The 25,293-nt window shown below is 34.7% G+C and overlaps 2 protein-coding genes and 1 pseudogene across 8 annotated transcripts in view; 2 read left to right on the top strand and 1 right to left on the bottom strand.

Moving 5' to 3' along the window:
- The window catches only part of HAUS1 (HAUS augmin like complex subunit 1), a 37,559-nt gene extending 23,352 nt beyond the window's left edge, over positions 1 to 14,207 (top strand). For 2 of the 3 annotated variants that reach the window (XM_051969678.1, XM_051969675.1), the window contains one exon: positions 11,040 to 12,429. In XM_051969678.1, coding sequence (XP_051825638.1) covers positions 11,040 to 11,089 — 50 coding nt within the window. In that variant the 3' untranslated portion in view covers positions 11,090 to 12,429. Of the gene's footprint in view, positions 1 to 11,039; positions 12,430 to 13,032 lie in introns of those variants that run through there. The other variant, XR_007949251.1, reaches the window with a different exon arrangement.
- On the bottom strand, positions 12,026 to 13,463 carry LOC127543534 (complement component 1 Q subcomponent-binding protein, mitochondrial-like; annotated as a pseudogene).
- The window catches only part of ARK2N (arkadia (RNF111) N-terminal like PKA signaling regulator 2N), a 141,756-nt gene continuing 130,066 nt past the window's right edge, over positions 13,604 to 25,293 (top strand). For all 5 annotated transcript variants that reach the window (XM_051969673.1, XM_051969670.1, XM_051969672.1 and 2 more), the window contains exon 1: positions 13,604 to 13,689. The gene's annotated coding sequence lies outside the window, so the exon portion shown is untranslated. The remainder of the gene's footprint in view (positions 13,690 to 25,293) is intronic.

The raw sequence follows: 25,293 nt of genomic DNA, 5'->3' as shown, positions 1-25,293 counted from the left end.
AGAGAGTGGATATGCTATGTTGTGGTTCATACTCATTTCCTATAGTTCTTTCACTGGGTGTAGCTGATTCTCTTCATTATTGAACAAATGGAACTGATTTGTTTCATGTCATTGTTGAAGAGAGCCATGTCCATCAGAATTGATCATCATATAGTATTGTTGTTGAAGTATATAATGATCTCCTGGTCCTGCTCATTTCATTCAGCAGAAAGTAGATGTATCTTAATGGACAAGAAGTAAGTAGTTATTTGTGAGTCATTTCTGAATCATCTATTTAGACCATCATCAAAGATGGGGAGAACATCTGAACCAGGCAAAGTATACAGAGGTAATTCGGTTTAAAGATAACACATTTTATAGGATATTAAAGAATTGATTCTCTCAAGTGCCTAAAATTCTATTATAGATTTTACTGCCAAAAGAAAATGTGATCAAGAAAGTAATCAACTACCAACCCATACATTTGCTTTGCCATATCTACAAAATCTTTTAATCTTAATATATATGCATAATAAATACATACTTGATGAAGGTATGAACAAGGAAACTAACAGAAATCACTACATTCAACAACATTCTGGTTGTTATATCAATCAAATAATAGAAAAGGTGCTTTCCAAAGTGTGGTTTCATAGTGTAAAATGTTTAGTGCAGAGGGATTTATCCTTGGGTGGGGGGGTGATGTCATAGTTCAGATATTCTTGTTTGAGTCTGATACTGTGTATATCACATCAAGCCCAGAATGTCACACGTTTGCTTTACCAAATGAAATCCATAACTACTAAAGAGTTTGGCCTAACTATCCATCCAGGAGCAACCAACTAGATGAAGGATGCATTTTGTCTAGACTACAGATGAACAATGAAGTGAACCCAGAGTGGAATATTTGGAGGAACAGAATCAGTTGGATTGCATTTCAGAAATTGTATTATGTGGAGAGAATAAAATTTTATGTGGAAGCCACTGTTCTAGACTCACTGTATTGTCACAAGACAAAAATAAGTATCTTTGTCCTTAGTTATGTTCTGTGAAAGGGTGGAAGGATATTACTGTGGGATAATCTAAGTTCATTAGGCATAGAAGTACCCAAGGTAAGTACAAGCTACAGAAGCTGTTCACTGGGCCACAGTCCTATCCATAGGAAGATTTATTTTTAAGGAAGATTATTGGATTTGTGAGAATTAATAGACATTTTCCAATGACTGCCCAATTGAGCAGCCAGGGAGCCTTGAAGTCAATTTCCACTATACAAAATCAGTCTCTTGAACATGTAAGTAAAAGTAAGTTCCAGTTTTTTAAAAATTGTTTTTCAATGATATGGATGTATAGAAAGCTAAAAGAATTGTTCAATAATAAACTGAAAACAGATGTTTGTATCAGTTTCTTCATGGGGTAATTAGTTCATATGTAGCCATCCTGGCAGAGGTCATGAAATTGGTTACATTTACAGAAATAGGTTTGATAATCTACTATAGTGCTTGTCTACAATGTTGTATCATTGATTGGTATCACATGTTGGGAAGCCATAAGATTTTACAGCTCTCTTTCTAACCACCAGAGGGCAACCATATTTTAAAAATTATAAGATCCAAGGTTAGAAAGAATGTGTTAATTATAGTTCAATGTACAAGTTTGGGAAATTGAGGCTCAGAGAGGTTGTCATTTACCCAGGGCCATAGGAGGAGTGAGTAACATAGCTTAGATGTGAACTGCAATCTTATATCTTCCAAGTCCAGGAATATTGGTATGCCATTGGTATTCTAGTTGGTATAATATTCCATCATACCCATACTTAAATTACTTGAAAACACAATATAAAAGGCTGGCCTTTGGTAAATAAGAGTCAAGCTAGGCTCAAAAACTTTGCAAAAGAAATATTACCTCTTTGACATATATATATATCTGCAATGTCATCTTCCCAGGAATATGAAGATATAACAAAGAATACTATTTGATCTCTACTCTTCTTTCTGACCTTTATTCTTACATTTGCATATTTTGGCTTTTGTAAAATACAGGGTATCCCAAAAGTATTGGTGCAGTTTTAAGCTTTAATGTGTGTGTATACATGTAGAAAGAAAAAATACAGTCTTGAAAGGAATAATAGGAAAGGATAATATTCCTGAATCCATGTACATTTTAAAGTAGGCTCTTAAGGGTATTAGTTTCCCTTCAGATAGGCCTGGTTCCTTCAGTTTTTCAAAATTTAATCAGCATCCTAAATCAGCCATATCTTTAGCTATCACAATTAGCAAATGGTTGGAGCTGCTGGCCAGTGAGACTCTTAGGGAAGGCAGTTGACATCTAGTGTTTATTTAGATGATAAGTTAGAGTGAGGTACCTGATTGTTTTCAAGTTTTTGCAAAAGGGAAATGAGAAATACACACTCCCTTATCTTCAAGGAACTTTTGGTGTAATGAGGTCTAACTCAAAATGATTTAAAAAAAAAACAAAACCAAGAGCTAGTTTATGAGGCATAGATTATAAGTAACTTGTAGAGGCAGTCAGAAATGGTAAATTCAGAATAGTTGGCATTTTAATAGAATCTTTAATTCCCTGTCCTGTTGTTTGGAGGGAAACGAAAATATTTCTTGAGCTGTTAGGCTAAGTTAAATAACCATGGCAAGTTGCTGGGGGTGGTTCCTGCTGCTATAGTTACTCCCATGGGCTTTGGAAGCCATCCCAACCCAGTCCCAGAACTCCTACACCCAAGAGAAGACAAATTCAGGCAGATAGGTGGGCTCAGTTGACAGTATCCTGGAAGGTGAAAGACTTAGTTGGATGATTCCTGTCAGAATATTTATTTACTGCCTTTGTACCCAGCTCTGCTTTATATTCTAAGGTTATCCAAAAAGTATAATGTGATCCTTTTAGGAGGAGGGTGTGATTTGAATTTCTTCAAAGCTCTGTGTTTCCTAGTTAGATCCAGATTAAGGCTGAATCTGTAGCTGGAATTTCTTTTGTTCTAGACATTATGGCTGTATTAGTGCAAACTAAGGTCATAGTAGCTTTTTTGGCTGCCATATTGCACCGTTGATTTAATGTTGAACTTGCAGTCCATTTAAACTCCTACATCCTTTTCTTGGAAACTGTTACCTAGCCAAGTTCATCCATTCATCCTGTTTAGCATATTTTTGGAATTCAAATTTAGAACTTCATAGTTATCCTAATTAAATTTTATCATATCAGATTCAGCCCATCATGAACCTCCTCATTATGTTTATTACATTTGTGATTCTAGATTCCATAATCTTCCAAACCCAATTGGGTTAAGGGGAATCATTGACTGAAAAGCCTGGACTGGTTCATTCAAGGAAAGACAAAAAACAAAACCATTTCTGCCCTCTAAAGGTAGATCACAGAGGCAAGAAACCTATTAATTCAAGAAACATTAAATGCCACACTGTGCCAGGTGATGTAGGAGAAAAAAAACCAAAACACAAAGGAGCAGCTAGGTGGTTCAGTGAGTTGATAGAGCACCAGCCTTGAAATCAAGAGGACTCGAGTTCAGACACTTAACACTTCCTAGCTGTGTGACCCTGAGCAACACCCAATTGCCTCAGCCAAAAAAACCACATGGAAGCAAAAATCCCTGCCTTCAAGTTGTTTACAGTTTAATGTAAATAGCATGCAAACATAAAAAGCAAGCTTTCTACAGGTAAATAGGAAATATATGAGGGAAAGCACTGGAATTAAGATGGGTTATTAAAGCAGACTTTCTTCAGAATGTGGGATTTTACTTGGGACTTGAAGGAAACCATGGAAGTCAGTAGTTAGAGATGAGGAGGTAGAGTTCCAAGTATGGTGCTTAGCCAGAGAAAATTCCTATAGTGTCTTGTACATAGAACATCCCGAAGGCCATTGACACTCGATTAACGAGTATATATTGGGGAGTGAAGTATAAGAAGATTAGAAAGATAGGAGTGGACTGGATTATGAAGAGCTTTGCCAAATAGCATTTTGTATTTTGTCAGACTTGAACTTTAGGAAAATAACTCAAGTGACTGAATTGGAAAATGGACTGCAGTGAGGAGAGAGCTGAGGCAAATAGACCCACCAGCAATGAGGTCCTGCATTTGAGTAGTGGCAGTGTCTGGAGACAAGTGGGCATATTCAAAAGATGGTGCAAAAGTAAAATTGATGTGCTTTGGCAACAATTTAGATTTGGAGGTTATGTGAGAGGAATCAAGCTGAGATGGTGTTTTAAGTGGTGAGTCTGAGAGATGAATAATAGCATTGTCTTGATATAAGTAATTAGGGAAAGTAGGAGTGTTTAGGGAAAAAGATACTAATTAGTTGATTGGATATCCAGTTTGAGATGCTGGAAGGGTTGGAGATGTGAGGTTGGAAATCAGCAGAAGATGGGGGCAGGAAAGTTAGATCTGAGACTCATTTGCATAGAAATGGTAATTGAATTTATAGGAGCTAGGATCACCAAGGAAAGTATTATAGATAGAGAAGTATTTATTATACCTAAAAGATTATTTTACAAAGAACTTGCACAAAGCAGTCTCTTACATGTAGGTCAGAAGAAGCAATATTAGGATACTCAAAGTCTTTCTGAAGAACTTTAGTATCCATTGTGGTACTTAGAAGATACTGACATAGGACCTCTCAACATGGTGTGCCCTTATCAGAGAAGGTACTGTACTCCATAAGCAAAGCAGAAGCACAATAGCACAAAGGAAATGTTAGCTGTGCAAATGCAGAGACATCTCCATTCCAAAGTTTGCACAGACTTTGTGCCTTCCAAACTCATATTGGGATGATCAGACACAGCCAAACACATTGTACTCTGGTGATGTCATTGGTCCTCTTCAAGATGAAGGTTAAAGTTCTGTTGTTGAGTGGGGAGTGGTGGGTAGAGAGTTGGAGGAGTATTCTTTTTAGTTTTTGTTTCCTTAGTGCTCAGAATAGTGCTTGGGACAATGCTTGCTGATTGATTAATTGATCAGAAAAAAATGATAAAGCTAATGGGGGAGGCAAGATTATCACTTACAAAGAACTAATAATACACAGCAATATAAGGAAAATGTGACATGAGTGGTGAGGTGGAAGGAGCACTGAATTGGAAATCCTAAGACCTGAATTCTAGTCCTGACTTTAGCATTAATTTAATTACCTTTTTTGGCCTCAGCTTTCTCATCTTTAAAATTAGGGAACTGGACTAAATAATTTCCAACGTTGGATTCTTTACATGCCAAAGATATGAAACACATTAAATGTTCAGATGATATCTATACCACTTGATGCAACTATGGTAAATCCTTTAATTTCTAAGCCTCTTGTTTCCTTATCTGTAAAATGTAAAATAGTGATAAATTATTTCCACTGGCTCCCTAAAGCACAATATAAATGTGTTCTTATTAGGGAAAGCTCAGTTTTTAAGAAAGAACAGGAATAAAGGACTTTTGAGTAATGGGAGGAGAGATCCCTTTTAAGAATATACTTTTGAGGTGACTGGCAGAGAAAAGGCTGGACAGCCATGTGCTTATCCTGTGTCCTTGCTGACCCATCTGCCGCATTGGACACCAGACCCAACTGGCACAGCTCCTGGACTACAGAGGGGGATCAGCTTTCATCAAACAGGAAAAACAAATGTTCTTTTCTCTATATCACATTAGTTACACGCTATACTTCATGCTGGGCTATCAGAACCTGGGCCTTTGTTTGTTTAATGAGTAAAGGAGGAAAAGGCAAGTCATCAGCTTTGTTTCCTTGAAATATTTTGAAGCTTTGGACCCTGCTGTGTCAGGGTATGTAATTGTGGTTGGTCTTTTTGTAAGCGTGAGTTGAGAGGCAAAATTGTGAAGGCACTAATATTTGTGGATTTTTCATTTGCTGTTTCTATAACTTTCACCTGTACTTCTTTCACCCCATCTCCTTTTCACATCATCCTCTATCTGAGACATCCAGAGCTTATCTCCTATTGGCAGAAACTACTTTACCTGTAGGTGAAAGAGCAGCCACTTATGAATTGATGGATACTTTGGAAAGACTTTGTCAATCGAAACAGAAACGAGTGTCAATATAAAGTAATTATTAAATAAAAATTTTTTAAAAATATATAAAAAAAAGTAAATAAAAAAAATAAAAAATAAAATAAAATTTAAAAAAAAAAAAAAAGGAAAGACTTTGTCAAAATAGCTTCTTCACTAATGCTTGAAATTTCACCATAGAGATTTTTTTTTTGAACCCTAAATAGCATTAAAGGCATTGGACATAATAGCTACAAAGGATTATACAGATTATTTAATCCAATTCCCTTATAGATGAGAAAGCTTTTGTTTATAGATGTGGGGATTTGCCCAACTACATTGGAAGGACCAAGGCATTAATCTATGATGAGAATGAATTTATCAGGTCTTTTCTAGTGGATAACTATCAGCTGGTTTTGATAGGGAGAAAAGGAGTAGAAGGACAAGTTTAGACAGTTAAGTAGGGAAATGTAAGTGAAGGGATGAGAAATGAGAAATGGCTTTTAGTGTTTTTTTTTTCATAATATTTGACATTCCTGCTTATTGACCTCTTCTTTGCCCTGATCTTTTCCCAATCCAGTCCTGCCTATACACCTAATTCAAACTAGTTCAGATTCACTAGAGGGTTGTTCCATAAAGGAAGTGGTAAAGAAAGGTTGGTATAATGGAAAGGGTGAGGAGAGTCATAGAATTAGAGGATTGAGAGCTAGAAGGGACTTAAAGATTATCTATTCTGTTCTTCCCATTTGGATAGATGAAAAAACTAAAATTAAGTGACCAAGTTCACACACAGAGTAATTAGCAAAGTGAAGATTTGAACCCAGTTGTTTTCATTCTAAATGCAGTTCTCTTCACTACACCTCATTTCTTTTCCTGAATTCAAGTCCTAAATGTACTATTTACTTGTGACCTAAGAGAAGGAAATTAATCTCTGAGCTTCATTTTCATCATCTGTAAAATGAGAAAAATAATACTTTCACTGTTTAATTCAGGAATGTGACATAAGTGCTTAGAAACTATAGAGCACTATATATATGTCATCTATAAAGACAATGCATTGCAATGGCAATAAAAGTAAAGAGGTTGATAGAAATTTTGAAAAAAAAAAACAACAAGATTTGATGAGTGGGTATAGTGGAAAATAGAAAAGAAAGAGTGAAAGATGATGCACATTTTCTGAATAAATTAGATTTGTGCTGCTACAGCTGGTTTAAAGACAAGATAATTAAGTTCAGTTCTGAATATATTGAAATGTCTATAGCCATTGTTCCCATCCCTCCCACAGAAAAAGTATAGTCTATTGGTTAGGAAGTTGTTTTTGAAGCCAAGAAGACCTGGGTTCAAGTTCTACCTTTGACATATATTGACTTTATGACTGGGGACAGGTCAGTTAACTGTTTAGTGCTCTAGGCCAGGGTTTCTTAAATTTTTTTTTCCACTCATGACTCCTTTTTGTCTGAGAAAATTTTACATGACCCCAAGTATATAGGTATATAAAAATAGGTATACAAATCAAACATTTGTTAATAATCAATTTTGTGACCCCCATATTCAGTTATGAGACCCTGTATGGAACTGGATGCTAGTTTAAGAAGCTGGGCTCTAGATATATTTGTGCCAACCTACATATGTAAAGGGAATTTCATCAAGAATATCAATAATGATAAAATTATTGGTTCAATCCTTGTCCTTATCCTTATTCCACAGGCTCCTAATACAGAAAGCCAAAGTATTGGCTTTCATCTCATTAGCTTACTACAACTGGAACAGTTGGGAAAGGTAATAGAAAATATAATATTCAGGCTTTGGAGAAAGATGAGGGCTGAAGGTAGAGATTTGTATGTTATTTGCATAGAAGTGCTAGTTAAAAGTCAGGCTATATGTACATTGAGTGGAAAAATGAAAACAGAACTTTTCCAAAATTTAGGGAGTTCATTGGCAAAATGGGCTATTGTTAGAGAAGAGTAGTCAGAATGGAGAAGGACCTAATTGGAAACCATGTCTTGCAAAAGAGCTCTTGGTGGTACTTATACTGAGAACAGGAGGAGGAAGAACCATTGAAGGAAAAGGACAGGAGAGAGAAAAGAAGTAATAAGAAAGAATTCAGAAAATGTTAGTGCCATAGTAATTCACAGCTGTATGGTGCTTTATAATTGCTAAAAATTTTTCTTATAAAATCATGAAGTACAATAATGTAAGTAGTAGTAGCCCCATTTTACAGATGAGGAAACATTTCAGAAATATTGAGTGGTATAGAGAAATATAGGAGAAGGAACTACAAATAATCCTTGGATTTAGCTATAAGGAAGTTCTTAGAATTAGAGATGTATGGGATCTTAGAGGTCATTACTTAATGAGTTTTGAGAAAAAATTTTGGTAGAGTCGTGGGAGTAAAAGCCAGATTTTAGAATGTTAAAGAATAAAAAAGTAGATAGGAAATACAGTAGATGTGGACCACATGTCTGTGGAATCTGTCAATGTGAATAATAGAAAAGAGTTAAGATTATAGCTAGATTATGTAGCACAGTTTAAGAGGCTTGACTGAACACCAGAGAAACCTGTTTAAAAAAAAAAAGTTTGTGAAGATGTTAGGGGAACATAATTGTGGAAAGGAAATCTTGACTGAAGTGGGGAATTCCATCTATCTGAGTCCAAGAGTGTAGATGCCAGAGTTTTCATTGGAGAGAAGATATATTTTCCCTCTGAGAATGGAGGAAAAATGAGAGGACAGATATAGAGACTACAGTATTGAAGTTTAGATGAGAGTATATGTGACTTTTCAGCCAGATGTTCTGTAAAAATAATAGTATTTGGAGAATTGGATAAATATAGGGAGAATTCCCCTTATATCCCATTTCATAATAGGTCAGTCCTGTGAGGTTGGAGGCAGAAAAAAGATTTTCTGATCTTGAGTTCCTTATCTTTTGCAGGGAATATTTGGCTCTTGCTCCCATTCCTTTCTCTTCTTTAAGAATCCTTTGTGAGGCCTTTTTGTAGTGGCAAAGAACTAGAAACTGAGTGGATGCTGATCAGTTGGGGAATGGCTAAATAAGTTATGGTATATGAATGTTGTTTGATAAAAGATGATGAACAAGCCGATTTCAGAAAAGCCTGTAAAGACTTACATAAACTGATTCTGAGTGAAGTGAGCAGAACCAGAGAACATTGTACACAGGAACAACAAGATTATGTGATGATCAACTGTGTTAGAATTGGCTCTACTCAACAATGCAATTATTTAAAGCAATTCTGATAGACACATCCAGAGAAAGAACTATGGAGACTGAATGTGAATTGAAGCATGGTATTTTCACTTTTTGGTTTGTATTTTTCTTTCTTGTGATTTTTCCCTTTTGGTCTAATTTTTCTTGCACAACATGACAAATGTGGAAATATATTTAAAAGAAGTACACCTATTTAACCTATATCAGATTGCTTGCTGTCTTAAGGAGGGGGGAGATGAGAGAAGGAGGAAGAAAAATTTGGAACAGAATACAAAGTATTGCAAAAACAAATGTTGAAAACTATCTTTACATATATCTAGAAAAAATTTTTGAAAACTATTGAAAATTAAAAAAAAAAATTCTTTGTGAAAAGTGAGATTTGTGATGCTCATCTGACCTTCATTGGGTGATGAACCACTATGGACAGGAGGGTACTCCCAGTCCTAAACTAAGTTTGACTTAGAAAATCCTTGTGTCAAACCTGTTAGAGACAACACCTGCTAAAGAAAGGGGAAATGAATCCTAGGCCTGTGGGGGTAGTGGATCCAAATGTCTTCTGAGAGGTTTATTCTAACCAATTTCCCCTAATTGACTTGAGAAATGTTTAATTTAGTTGTATAAAAATAATATCAGTGTGTCATAGATTTATACTATACTGAAAAAGCTTCCAAATTATATATATTTTCTAAGAACCCATCTTTTAACTACAGAATAGATTAACATTAGTTGGTTGATCATTTGGTGGTAAATTTTTTGTTGTGGTAACTAATCAAATAAAAAAATAGAAAATGGTTTTTTAATTCCTGCAATTATGATGGCAGAGTAGCAGAAAGGGAATCAGAGGAATTTAAGAATCAAAGATTTTAGGCCATCTATAAACATTTTTAGCCACTGGTACTCTCAATGTGAAGACTTTATCAAGGACCCATCAAGTGGTTTTTGGAGGAACTGAAGCAGTTCTTGAAATTCTCATTACTACTGAAGCAAGAAGTCAAAACAAAATAAAAGCTAAGGAAAGGATGGATTAAAATTTTTCCTTAGAGATCCAAAGAAAAAATTGGTTTTTAACATGACAAGAAGCATTATTTCATGCTATATTTGGTTATGTGACATTGCATTATGATACATATTTGCAAAAAAAAAAAAAACTTGTGTGAAAAAAACTATAGTTTATGCACCAGCATCTGTTGTAGAAAATGAAGAATTTTACTAAAATTAGATAAAAATCCTCCAAATTAAATCAGCATACCCTTTGATACTCTTTGACATCAATTTTGAAGTAGGCATAGATGAAGATAAAGAAAAAAATATTAAATGTCTCAGGAGGGAACAGAGACAAGATGGCAGCTTAGAGGCACCCTAGCTGAAGTTTCTCGGTATTCATTTTCATTTAAAATAACACCTCATGACATTTTGCAGTGGTAAAACCACAAATGGGCAAAATGAGACAGTTTTCTGACCTAAGAACTTAGGAAGTTGGTAGAAAAAGTTTGTGACACTAGGATGGAAGTCTTTCTGGAGTCCACAGAAAAGCAACAACATCAGCTTCTGGAATTCTCAGCCCAGACATGGTAAGGGAGTGTGACAATAGGTTAGAAAGAGATTACAGGGGAACCTTTGCTAACATTAAGTACATCTGGCACTGACAGGGAATTCTATTGCTCATATATAGTTCTGGGTCACAAGTTGAGTTGTGACAAGGTTGGTCACAAGGGAGCAGAAACTCTGGTCTCATTTCCAAAGCAAAAAGAGTACTAGTGCTTATGGTTATAGGGAACCAGGTTGTTTCTTGGGTAAAGATTAAAGAGCAGACTAGCAGTAACCAAACCTCTCCTAGGATTACACCACTTTGGAAATACAAAGGACTTACATACCTTCCAGAACTAGTTCTGAAAACAGCATCATGGAAAAATCTGAAGCCTGGGACAATACCTCCCCACCCCAAGTGAGTAGAAACCAACTTTAATATAAAGTTCAAAGTTAAGAAATAGGGTAGGAAAAAAGTAGCCAGTAACAATAGCAGCAATCACAAAAGAGTTGACCATGAAAAGCTCCTACAGTGGCAGGGAAGAGTAGAACATAAACCCAGAAGAAGACAATGTGAAGACAGCTGCCAAAAAAACCTCAAAGAAAAATGTTAATTGGACCCAAACCCAACAAGAATTTCTGAAAACCTTAAAGGGATAACAGAGGTAATAGAAGATAATAGAAAAGGAAATTAGAGTAATGCAAGAAAATTATGAAAAAAGAATTAAGTTGGTAATAGAGGGATATGCATACAAACATACACATACACACTCACACATCCCTGAAGAAAATAACACCTTAAAAAAAATTGGCTTCATGGAGAAAGAGGCACAAAAATCCACTGAAAGCAAGTCTTTAAAAATGATAATTGGCTAAATGGAAAAAGAAGTACAAAATCCCATTGAAGAAGATAATTTCTTTTTTCTTTTTTAAATAGTATTAAGTGTCTACTAAGTAGACACTTAATACATGTTTATTTCTTTTTTCTTTTTTTTTTTTGCTAAGGCAGTTGGGGTTAAATGACTTGCCCAGGGTCACATGGCTAGGAAGTGTTAAGTGTCTGAGACTAGATTTGAATTCAAGTCCTCCTGACTTTAGGGCTGGTACTCCATCCACTGTAACACCCAGCTGCCCCCAAAAGATAATTTCTTAAAATTTTTTCTTAGGCATTTGGAAGCTAATAATTCCAGGAGACATCAAAAACAGTCAAAAGAATGAAAAAAAAAAATAGAAGATACTGTTAAATACTTTATTTAAAAACATAATTAGAAAAATTACTAGGGGTAGCTAGGTAGCGCAGTGGATAGAGCACCAGCCCTGAAGTCAGGAGGATCAGAGTTCAAATCTGGCCTCAGATACTTAATACTTCCTAACTGTGTGACCCTGGGCAAGTCTCTTAATTCTAATTGCCTCAGCAAAAAAAAAAAAAAAAAAAAAAAGAAAAGAAAAGAAAAATGACTGACCTGGGATTAAGGAGAAGCAATTTAAAATTATTAGATACCTGAAAGCCATGATCAAAAAAGAACCTAGACACATCTCAAAAAATTTTCAAAGAAAATTGTCCCAATGTCCTAGATCCAGAAGGTAAAAGAGAAATTAAAATAATCCACCAATCACCTCCTGAAAGAGATCCTAAAATAAAAACTCCCAGGAATATTATTTTAGCTAAATTCCAAAGGTACCAGGTCAAAGAGAAAATATTTCAAGCAGATAGAAATAATTCAAATGTGGAAGTATAGTCAGTTTCACACAAGATTTAGCAGCTTCCATATTCAAGGAGCAAGGACTTGGAATATGATATTCAAATAAGAGAAAAGGGAAGATTATAATCAAGAATAACCTACCCAGCAAAACAGATAATAATCTTTCAGGTGAAGAAAAAAAAAAGGATATTTAATGAAATAGTGGACTTTTTTTTTTTTTAGAAGGGAGCAAGAGGTTTTATTTCTAATCTTTTTGTGGTGGTGTACAAAAATGCCAGCAAAACAAGGAAATAAAAGTGGGTTAGGAAACATAATTTATGTCTGACAGTATTTTACTAAACTTGCTCCATGATAGTTTCTAGGTAATTTCTCTCTTGGTACACAGTAGGGTTCACAGCCTCAGTTCTCCTCAATGACACTTCAGTAACTTTTCAGATCTTCCATAAAGTTATTGTATTTCTAGTATTCTAAGGTCATGCTGACCTCAGTCAGTTCATCTACAAATGCATTGTCCATCTCTTGGTCAGCCAGGAAATCCACCAAGTCCCACGGCTCAGGCCAGGAAATCCGTGTTCACTGTGTCGTTTTGTATCCTTCCAGGCTGACTCACCGATGGACTGAAAGCTAACTTCCTGAAAGGGGAAAATGTCCTCTGGATAGTGGCAGCCCAACACAAGGGCCTTCTTGGTATCATTTTTTACAACTCCTCCGCAAAGTCCAGGCTCTTGTCATTCTTGGCCTTTCTGTCCCTCTGGTAGCTCATCAAATGTGGGTGGGATGCTGTTATTAATACTGAATGTGCCTGTGATCATGACTCCGGCTCATCTCTGAATTAACTTGGCTTCTGTCACTTGCATAGCTGGTTCCCGATCCCCGGACATCTTGGACAGGAATTTCTGGATTTTCCTTTCCTCTTTAATTTCACCTGTTGAGAATTCAGCAAAGATCTTTTCCCCTTTGGTGTGAAGTCCCCCGCTTATGCACAAGCACAAGCAGGGCAAGTGGAGGGGCTGCAGGAGGCTGGGCTGCATGGTCACTGGCTTGCTGGGAGCTGCTCCCCCAGGAAGCCTTCGAAGGCTGCACCTTCGGTGGGGTGCAGAGCCCCAGGTGTGGGGTATCCGGGGACAGCAAAAGTAGGGTGAGACACGTGGAAGAGGAAGGAGCCACGGTGGAGACCAGAAGGACTAGAAGACTTTCTAGCACTCCTGATGATAAGAGCAGAACTGAATGGAAAATATGGCAAAGAAGCATAAGAAGGTAAACATGAAAATAAGTCAAATTATTTATATATATATATATCCCTATAGGAAGGATAGTATATATCACTCCTAAAAACTTTATATATATCCCTATAGGAAGGATAGTATATATCACTCCTAAAAACTTTATAATTATTAGAGCAGTCAGAATGAATTTACATAGAGGGCATGAGTGTGAGTCAATTATGATGGAATGATCAAAAAAAGTAAAGGGGTGGGAAAGAGGGATTTGACTGGAAGAGGAGGGAAGGGAGAGATAGAATGGGGAAAATTTTCTCACATAAAAGAAGTTTGCAAGGACAAACCTTTACAGTGGAGTGGGAAATGGGGAATGGTGGCAGACAACGCAGGAACACTTTTATCAGGATTGGTTAAAAAGGAAAGAATATATATACACAGTTATATTGAAATCTATCTTTTCCAATTGGAAAAATAGGAAAAAAAGAAAAAGAGAAAGGGTAAGGGGATAACAAAAGAGAGGCGAGATTAAAGAAAGCAGTTGTAGAAGCAAAATAGACTTTAGAGGCAGGACAGGATGGAAAAAGAGAAGAAGATACAGACAAAAATGGAATGGAGAGAAATACTTAATAATCATAATTGTGAATGGGAGTGGGGAAGCTCACCATAAAACTGAAGCAGATAGTAGAATAGATTAGAAATCAGAACCCTATAATATATTGTTTACAAAAGACACACTTGAAATAGAAAGACTCATAGAGTTAAAATAAAGGGTTGGAACTTGATACTTTGTTTCAGCTGAACTTAAAAAAACAAACAAATCAGAGGTAGTAAATTCAAGACAAACTAAAAGCAAAACATAGACCTAATTAAGAGAGATAATGGGGGAAAATTACATTTTGCTAAAAGGTACCAAAGACAAATATCTAAAAAGTTTTTAGTAAGTTTCTCTGATAAAGACCTCATTTCTCAAATATATGCTGAGAATAGAACTAAGTTAAACTTATAAAATAAGAGCCATTCCCCAATTGGCAAACGGTCAAATGAAAAAGGCAGCTTTCAAAAGAAGAAATCAGAGCTAGCTATAGTTATATCAAAAAATTGCTCTAAGTCATTATTGATTAGAATAAAGCAATTTTTTTTTTAAAATAACTTTTTATTGACAGAACCCATGCCAAGGTAATTTTTTACAACATTATCCCTTGCACTCACTTCTGTTCCGATTTTTCCCCTCCCTCCCTCCACCTCCTCCCCTAGATGGCAAGCAGTCCTATATATGTTAAATATGTTGCAGTATATCCTAGATACAATATATGTGTGCAGAACCGAACAGTTCTCCTGTTGCACAGGGAGAATTGGATTCAGAAGGTATAAATAACCCGGGAAGAAAGACAAAAATGCAAGCAGTTTATATTCATTTCCCAGTGTTCTTTCTTTGGGTGTAGCTGCTTCTGTCCATCATTGATCAATTGAAACTGAGTTAGATCTAAATCTTCTCTTTGTCGAAGAAATCCACTTCCATCAGAATACATCCTTATACAGTATCATTGTTGAAGTATATAATGATCTCCTGGTTCTGCTCATGGAATAAAGCAATTAATAGAAGCTAGAGGCACAACTTCATATTTATTGAAAATGACAAATGCTAGAGAGGATGAGAAGAAAAATAAGTACATTAATAAATTGTGGTTGGAGTAGTGAACTGGCCAAACCATTCTGGAGAACAATTTGGAACTAAGCTCAAAAGGCTATCAAATTGCATACCCTTTGATCCAGCAGTGACACTGCTGGGTCTGACTCCCATAGAAATCAAAGGAAAAGGAATTACGAGTACAATATTATAACAGCTCTTTTTTGTGATAGTTAAGAATTAGAAATTGAGGGGATGCTCTTCAACTGGGGAATGACTAAACAATTTGTAATATATGATTGTGATGGAGTCCTATTGTGCAAGAAAAAAATAGGGGAATGGTTTCAGAAAAATATGAAAAGACATATATGAATTGATAAAGAGTGAAGTGAGAAGTATTGGGTGATCTTTATGTACAGTAACAGCAGTGTTGCTATAAGAATCAACTGTGAAACACTTGGCTAGTCTGATCAATACAGTTATTCAAGATGATTTTAAAAGATTCATAATTTTAAAAAATACAGTGTTCACCACCAGAAAGAGAACTGATGAACTCTGAGTGCAGATTGAAGTGTAATTTTCTCATTTTATTTTTCTTGTTTTTGTTTGAAATATAGCTAATATGAAAATGTTTTGCATCAGTTTACATTTATAATTGATATCATATTCTCAGTGAGTATGGGAGAGGGTAGAAGGAAAGGAGGGAATTTGGAACTCAATATAAAAAGAAAAATGTTAAAAATAAATGATAAACTATTTAAATATTAAAAAAAAAGAAAAATACAGTTTAGTAGTAAAAAATGAGAGTGGCAAAAGCATTGCAGACTTCACAGAAGTCTCATCCTGTATATCATGAGAAATCTTTGGTAGCATCTTTGAGAAAAAAATGAAGTTTTTTTTGAGAAAGAAATGGAAGTTATTATCCATTGGTGAGAAATGGTTAAACATTTTGTAATACATGAATGAAAGGACATAATACCATCCTTTAAAAAATGATGTGATAAATACAGAGAAGCATGGAGAGATCTACACAACTGATTATGAGTGAAGTAAGCAGAACCAAAAAACTATACCCAATGATTAAAATGATGTAAATGGAAAGGTCAATTGCACATAAACAAAAATAAGAGATGAATGTTACAAAATTAAATAACAAGCATGGCTCAAAAGAAGTGATATGAGAAAATACCCCCCCCCCCAACTCATATCTTTGCAGAGATGGGAGATATACAAGAGTTGCACATGCACCTATTTTTAGGCTTTTCCACTGTATTGATCAGTTATAATGAGTTTTTACTTGTTTTTCTTTTTTTTGTTGTTTTTAAAACCATACTATTTAATACATGGAATTTCTCTCTGAAATGGGAAGGAATACTGGGAGAAACTACAATGATATTAATCCCCTCCCAAAATTTCAATGCAAATTTATTTAAAACAAAAAAAAAAAAATTGGTAATCCCTAGACATGGTAAAACACCAAATGGCAGAAGAAATGAATATAATTATATTTTAATGGGCAGTAAATGATTGATTGTTGGTATAAGAATCATTCTGAAACCAGCTGTCAGTGGATGGTTAGACCACTGACTTCTTAGGCCTAAAAAGCAAACATAGACATTAAATAAATGTATTACAATTACACAACTTCAACCATAGGTATTTAAACAAAATTTCAAAGCTAAAATAGGGGAAATGATCAAAGAAAAAATGATATTATAAAAATTTTCTGTGGAATTTTAATCAATTAAGGAACAGAGATCAACATTAATTATGATAATTTCCTATAGAAATTTAAATCAATTGCTAAAAGGAAGATAAGAACCTTAAAAGGATCTTAAACATTTGACTTACCAAGTAGAAAAATATGGCAAGCAAAAGCAACAACATTTTAGAATATAATATTGTGTGTAAAAAAAATTGTACAGGGGAAGAAGGTGGAAGATTTTGAGCAGTATGTCTTCATATAACAAGTGGAGGTGGGAGTGGGGAACAAGTTTAAAGAAAGCTTTGATGAGGCATCTGACTGAGCCAAGTCAGCCTAAGGCTATTTAAGGACAAAACTAGAAAGAGAATAACAAGCAAACAAAAGATGGCTTTTTATAACAAACTTTCTATCGTCAAAGACAGTGGCATTACATATTTGAGTTTTAACATAATTCCAGATGTGTTTCTTAGGAAGCAAAAATTGTACAGAAAAAAACAAAGATAGGAAAAATAGCTGAATAAGTTGAAGTGTAAAAAGAGGAAGTATGTGCTGGAGGTGACACAAATTTGATGGCATTGAAATGTTCAAATTCTGGAACATTTCAGGATTTGACTCAATCAATATAGTATCATGAACAAAAAGGAGTGTCTAGGGGACCTCACTATAAGAGTTCTTAACTTGGGATATGTGAACTGATTTTTTTTTTAATATTTTGATAACATATTATATTTGATTATAGTTTCCTTTGCAACCCTATGTGTTTTATGTTTATTTAAACAGATTATTCTGAGAAAGGTTCCACAGGTTTCATGAGACTGTGAAAGGGATTCAAGACACAAAAAAGGTTGTGACTCTGGTAGCTAGGTATCAATTGTTACAATATTTGAAGTAATCGAAAGATAGCAAATGTGTAGGGAAAAAATCATAGCTTTTATCACCTCTCTTCTCTTCCACCCAAAACAATTAAAGGTATCAATAAATACTAACCTATATACTTATTTTCAGATCTACATAAAAATTCATGAGAACCATATACATACACACCACAGACATCCTAGATGGGAATAATAGAAGCAAATAGCCAGTCTACTGTGATCTGTATTCCATATTATACTAGATTTTTTTTCATCATGCAATACAATGAAAGAATAGAATACCCCATTATGTTTACTGTTTGTTGACTATAAAAAAAGCCTCTGCCTCAATAAAGCAAATTGCCATCTTTGTGACATTTATCTGGAAAATTTTCTGCTATGTAAATGTATACTTATACATGATTTTTGGAAAGATATAGTGAGATAAATTTGTATGATGATTCTTTAATCATTAGTAACAAAGGCACAACAGAGAAAAATTTATACTTGTTAAAAGTGTTCACCATTTTCAGGTGAAGAATTCCAGTGTATAGTCTAGTAGTACCTTTTTTTTTTTTCCCCTGAGGTAATTGGGGTTAAGTGACTTGTCCAGGGTCACACAGCTAGGAAGTATTAAGTGTCTGAGACCAGATTTGAACTCAGGTACTCCTGACTTCAGGGCTAGTGCTCTATCCATTGAGCCACGTAGCTGCCCCTCCAGTGCAGAATCTATAACAGTTATGTCATAGACCTCTTTGACTGTCTGGTGAATACAATGGATCCCTTCTCAGAATGTTTTTAAATGCTTAAGGTAAAATATTTGGGATTACAGAGGAAACCAATTATATTTAAATGCAGTTTTCATATTATTTTATAAGTTCACAGACCCCAGGTTAATAAGTGGTCTAGGTTGAAAAGAGATTCAATAGATCATGTGGAACTCCAGATGTTCCCATTTGAGGAGGACATTGTGTTAATCACAACAAGTCTTTCTAAATGGGGTTCACAGTTACTCTGGAGAGTTTGGTCTAATGTCCACATAGGAAAAAGCATCTGCCTCCATCCAAATAGATTGATATTGTTTATCACCCAAATGACATGTAGCAACATGGACAATGTGTAGTGTTCATCCATCAGTCCATATATATTTGATAAAGACATTACAAAACTGTACAGTATACTGAGCCCAGAATTGAACAGGAGTTTGATGTCTTTGGGAAGTAGCAAAGATACTTTAGAGATCTAGCTTTTTCCTGAAACTAATATTTTTAAAGGCATTTTCCCCAAGTTGTTGTATGGCTTTGGTTCATGGAACACTAAGTCTCAAAAAATATGAAATTGAGGATTGCCCAAAAGGTGACAGGGAGGAATATGAGGAGTGTAAGCAGGTAGCAAGTAGAAAATTATGAAATTCAAGCCATGGAAAGGATATTTGTCAAAGAAATGTATGGGTGATAAAGAAGATAGACCAGTCACATGATGGGAGCAAGAGACAACTGATGGATAGTCCACATAACTCACTGATGACCACACAATAGCAAAAGGTGAGAAAAGTGCCTAGCATATTGAGTGGACTGACTATATTGGCATTATGGGATCAGATGGATGAAAGTGGGCAGGTATATATTGGTTGCTCTCTACATCTTTGGAGGGAATGTCCACATTTATGAGATCTCAGATCCACTGGAGAATTGGAATAAAGAAACAGGCTTATAGAATGTCCTTTATAGGATCAGAGGTCAAAAGTGGTAAATCTAGTCCAATCCCTTTATTTTGCAGATAAGGAAATAAGCTCAGGGTTCATTCACCCCAGCAAGGTTGTGGGAGAATATTACGAATTATAGTCAATGTGACCTGCTTACTGAAGCACAATAATAAATATGCTTTACTGCAGATTAACTTGTTTAACTTTCATAATTGCTGAGGTTTTATACTTTAAAAGTTTGATTATCTACTAATATCTTTTAAAAAATTACAGCACCATTGCCAAATCAGTTCATGAAACCATCAGAAACATTTATTTGATTCTATTCCTATTTACCCCTGCAAAATATCTCTCCTAGACTCCCAGAGAGGAGATGATTAGTTCAGTCATCAATCAAATGTTTTACTAAATGCTTAATATTGAAAATTAATAAAAGTTCATTCTTTTCTTAAAGTATTACTTTTTAAAAAATGACAAAAAAAGGAATACGATAAATGTTGGAGGAGCTGTGGGAAAACAGGCACACTAATGTATGTTTTTGAGGGAACTGAATTGTCCAACCATTCTGGAAAGTAATTTGGAAATAAACTCTCAAAGTCACTAACTTGCATATCCCTTAAACCTGTGATACTACTATTAGTCTATCTCCCAAAAAGATCAAAAAAAGAGGAGGAGGAGGAGAAGTAAAAAATTGGAGACTGAGGGGTATTTATTGGGAAATGGATAAATAAATTATGGTATGTAAATGTAATCGAATTTTATTATATCATAAGAAATAAGAAAATGGAATATATGAGAGAAAATTGAGATGAACGTATGCAAAGTAAACAGAATCAGAAGAATAATAATATTATAAAAGAAAAAGCAAAGACTATATAACTCTGATGGAATGAGAAACCATTACTCCAGAGGATCCAAGATGAAGCATGCTACCTAGCTGTTGAGAGAGGTGATAGATTCAAAAAAGCAGAATGAGATATACATTTTAGGTTAGGATGAGTGAAGGAATTTGATTCACTTGGCTATGCCTATTTTTAGCATTCTCTTTTTTTCCTCTTCTTTTTTCCTTCCTTCATACTTTCCCTCCCTCCCTTCTACCTGTCTTTTTTTTCTTTCTTTCCTATCTCTTTCTCTCACTTTCTCTTTTTTCCTCCCCCTTTCTTCCTTTCTTTTTGAATGAGAGAAGGTAGAAAGGAGAGATAATTGATGCCTGTTAATTGAAAGAATACATTTAAATTAAAAAAAGAAAAAATTTGCCATATATATATAAATGGATGAGAAAAGCTGACAAGTCAAACAGGATTAATTGGTATGGGCAATTGGAAAGTTGACTAATATAGCAAGAAAGGTATGTGCAGGCCAAAAGGGACAATTGTGGGGTCAAGGAGTAGATGTCCGAGTACAGCTGGATGATAAAAAGAACATTCATGATCTCATCCCTAAGAGAAGAAAGAAAAGAAAATGAAAAAGGAAAAGAGAAATGTGAGAAAAGGTTTTAATTTCTGGACCAAGAGGAATGATTTGAAAGAGGAGAGGAAAAGATATTAACAACTTCCCAAATTAACTACTTTTCATCTGGTTCCCCCATTTCCCTCCCAGGGTTAACCATACATATGGACAGAATAATCCATCTGTTATATGTTACGATTTATTGAGGCCCTGATATTGTCCTCTACTGGCTGTTTTATTCTCACATTAATTCATTTCTTAGAATCTTAAACACTTTTGGTTCAGTGGTGCCATTAAAACTTAAGCACTTCTTGTAAGAGTTATATGACAACTAGTTGAGAGAAAGACCATGGAAACATAAGACAGGTGGATACAAAACATGGACAAGATGTAGATTAAAAGAGGAAAAAATGTTGAAAGAGAGCATCAAAGGTATGACACATGAAGAGTGTGGTAATAGAAGCAAAAGGCCTTTTAAAAGTTAAAAGGGTTTTGTAATTGTAAAATGAAGGTATTTAATAATGTGGAGCTAAATACCCAGTCTGGAAATAGTTTATATCCTTTTATTACATGGATACAAGCTATTTATAGGTTAGTTAAATAAAAGTATCCATACAAAATTACTAAGTAAGTCCAGATGAGTTTTCTAGAGAGACACAACTCTTAAAATGTTTTGTTTTTGAATGCCTTTTTTTTTTTTTTAAAGCTTTCCCCCACCCATCTTAATTCTCATAATTTTGTCTAGGGTTTATGATAGAATGTTAAATCTGGCAGGACCCTTTGGGATCACCTAATTTTCTTATTTTAACTAATGCACAATAAAAGTGAAATAACTTGAGTAAGGTATGGATTCTTGTTCAGAACTCCAGGGAATATGAGATTTGTAGAAATGGTTGTGACATGGGAGGGTAGTAGATCAGAGACAGCCTGCTCTTTAGCTCAAGCGGATGGGCCGTTTCCTGTATGAGAACCGAAGACACAAAGTAAATAAAGTTCCTTTGCTATTGTTCTCTGGGCTATCTGGAGCTTGCAGCTCAAGGTCACGGTCCCAGTGAAACCATTCTAAGTCTGGATTTGGGGGTGACGGAATGAAATGAAAGAAGATTGAGGCAGAAATGACAGTTGGGGATCATAGGCTAAAGAAAAGGAACCTTAGATAATTCAGTTCAATTCCCTCATTTTCAAGATGAGGAAACTTAGCCACAGAAAGGTTAAATGATTTGCCCAGGGTCACACAGCTAGTAAATGTCTGAGATGAGATTTGAATCCAGGACTTCTTGACTCTAAGTCTAGTACCTTGCCCACTCTAGAGATTGAAGGGACCTTTGAAGTCCTAAAGTATGACTCCTTCCTTTTACAGATGGTTAAACTCTGGAAACAGGAGGTCTTGGATTTAGATTCCATTGAGGGTCTTTGTTTTGAGATGCTGCAAGGCATTTTGGATAAGGCACTGGACTTGGAGTCAGGAAGACTTCTATACTATGTGAACCTAGGCAAGCCATATAACCACTCTATATATTAATCATTTCTCCTATAAAATAGGGATGTTAGATCCCTGCTCTTAATCTATGATCATATGAAACAGACAATAATGTGAGAAGTGATTTGCCTGAGTAAGGATTTGAACCTGACTCACAAACTTCTAATTCAGAATTCATTCCATAGCACTGTAGCTACCTTCAGAGAAGGGAAAAGGAGCATACGCTACTTGCCTACCTTCAGAGAATAATTGGGGTTTTGAAGGAATGTGTTTGGTAAGAGTAGTAGGCCAGAGCTTGACCTATTCAAATTAAGTCTCCTATCAAATGAAATTCATTCTTTTCCTCTTCTTCCTGATAGGGGAAAAAAAAAAAAAAACAACTTCTTAATAAATAACCAATTATTTTCCTAGCATTCATCAGTGTTGGGAAAATACTACCTGTCTTTAAGGGTGCATAGCATAAGGGTGGCAGGAGCAAGAGAGAGGAAAAGTTAAAGAAAAGGAGTGAAGGGGAAAAGAAAAGAAGCTATTTATACCTTTGTTGTCCCTTGGGCCCTTAAAAGTATTCTCTGCCTTCTTCTGTCTCAATACATAAGTGATCACATTTACTCCTTTGGCTTTAGTTATTTATACCTTTATTTCCAAGGTCTGTATGAGTACACCCAGTTTCCTTTTTGTATCCTCTGAAGTCTCTATTTTCACCCCCAACCTTTCCCTATAGCTTCATTCCTATAAAACTATTTTTAAGTCTCCACCTAGATATCCTACTAGCACTTCATGCTCAACATATCCAAAATTGATTTCATCATCTTCCTTTGAAAATCTTTTTTCTTCCTAACTTCTCTATTTCTTTTGAGGCATTTAACATTGTCCCAACCACCCAGACTTACTCCTTTTTTGACTCTTCTCCACTCCTATATGCAATCAGTTGTCAAGTTCTATAGATTCTCCTTCCAATATTTCTGCCATTTATCTTCCTTTCTTCTTCCCTTCTACAAATTAGGGGCTTAGGACTTTATTTCTTTTTTCCCTAGAAAATTATTGTGATGTTGCAGAAATAATTCTGAATTTGAAATTCATTCACTACTCTAATAGCTGATAAATGCAATAATCTATCCTTTCATGTTGCTACATGAGTAAATTTCATAACGCATGACTCTGATAATGTCTATCCTTTGCTCAAAAATGGGTTCCCAAACTTTGTTGTGATTATACTCTGTTTCAGTATTGCCTTCAACATATCTTCATGAATGGATTTTTTTCTCCCATCTATCTATTGAAACCTATCCCTCTTCACAATCAGTGAAAAGGAAATAAAATAAATTATTAGGAGCAATTTCACCTCAGTTGAATGTCATTAAATCTGACAATCTAAATGAAATAAACATTTACAAAATGTAAACAGATGAGAAATAGAGGACTTAACTATATCTTAGAAAAAGAAATTAAATAAGCTACATATGAAATTCCAAAAGAAAAAAATGGGGACAAGATGAATTTATAGTCAAATTTTATTAAACATTTAAAGAATAATGGATTTCAAATTATTTGTCATATAGGATGGCTTTCTAGGAAGGAGAAGAATACATAGGATACTGTGGTGATATATGAAAAAATATCAATTAAAAAACTTATTTAAAAAAAAACACAATTCTAATACTTCATAACTATTTAGGAAAAAAATAGGAAAAGGAGCCCTGCCAAGTTACTTACATAATATAAATATGGTTTGGATACTTAAACAAGGGAGAATCAAAATAGAGAAAGAAATTTATAAACTAATATCCCTAATAATGATTTAAATTTTTTAAAAAAAATTAGTAAAATGATTACAACAACCTATCAAAAAATTATATGTTATACAAGGCTGGATTTATACCAGATGTTTCAATGATAGGAAGAAAAGAAAAGAAAGGAAACAAGCATTTGTTTTAGTATCTGTTAAGAGCCAGATATTGTAGTAAGTACTTTACAAATATTACTTTATTTGATCTTTACAACAACTCTAGGTTACAGGTGCTATTATTACCATCATTTCATAGTTGTGGAAGCTAAATCAGACATGTTAAGTAACTCCCAGAGTCACATTGTTAGAAAGTATTTGGACTTAGGTCTTCTTGGCTATGGGCCCAGAGCTCTAGCTACCTAGGAAGGTACCTAGCTCTTTCTAAAACTACAAACATAATTGACTATATTAATAATGGAAACAACACACATTGTAAAATATCAATAGATTTAGAAAAAGCTTTTGATAAGATGTAACAATCAGTTCTGTTAATACTAAAGGATGGGAGTAAATCAAGCTTTCTTTAATACGGTGAGTGAGATCTATCTAAAACCACATGTCTGAAGTATTTGAAATGTGGATAGGGAAGAGACCTTTCCAATAAGATCAGGAATAAAGATATCCATTAGACATATTAGCTAGAATAATAAGACAAAAAAAAAAATTGAGGGAATAAGAATAGGCAAAGAAGAATCAAAATTAGCATTTTTATAAGATAGTTTACTTAGCGAACCCTATAGAATCAACTAAAAAACTAATTCAATCAAACAACTTCAGCAGTATTAGAGGATATTAAGTAAGCCCATACAAATCAATATTTCCATATAATTCAGCAAGAAGTAAAAATTCCATTTAAAGTAAATACAGATAGTATAAAATATTGGAAAATATATCTGCCATGATATACACAGCAATTAATTTCTACCTGAATTAATTTGTATATTCAGTGTCAATCAAACTCCTTAAGGAGTGGTTTATGGAGTTAGAAAGAAATTACAAAATTCATCTGGAAGAGCAAAAGGTTAAGAATTTCAG

This window comes from Antechinus flavipes, chromosome 1 (genome assembly GCF_016432865.1).
Source record: "Antechinus flavipes isolate AdamAnt ecotype Samford, QLD, Australia chromosome 1, AdamAnt_v2, whole genome shotgun sequence".
In the NCBI taxonomy this organism is placed as follows: Eukaryota; Metazoa; Chordata; class Mammalia; order Dasyuromorphia; family Dasyuridae; genus Antechinus; species Antechinus flavipes.
Note: the sequence above shows the minus strand (reverse complement) of the source record. Positions and strands in the feature narration are given on the sequence as shown.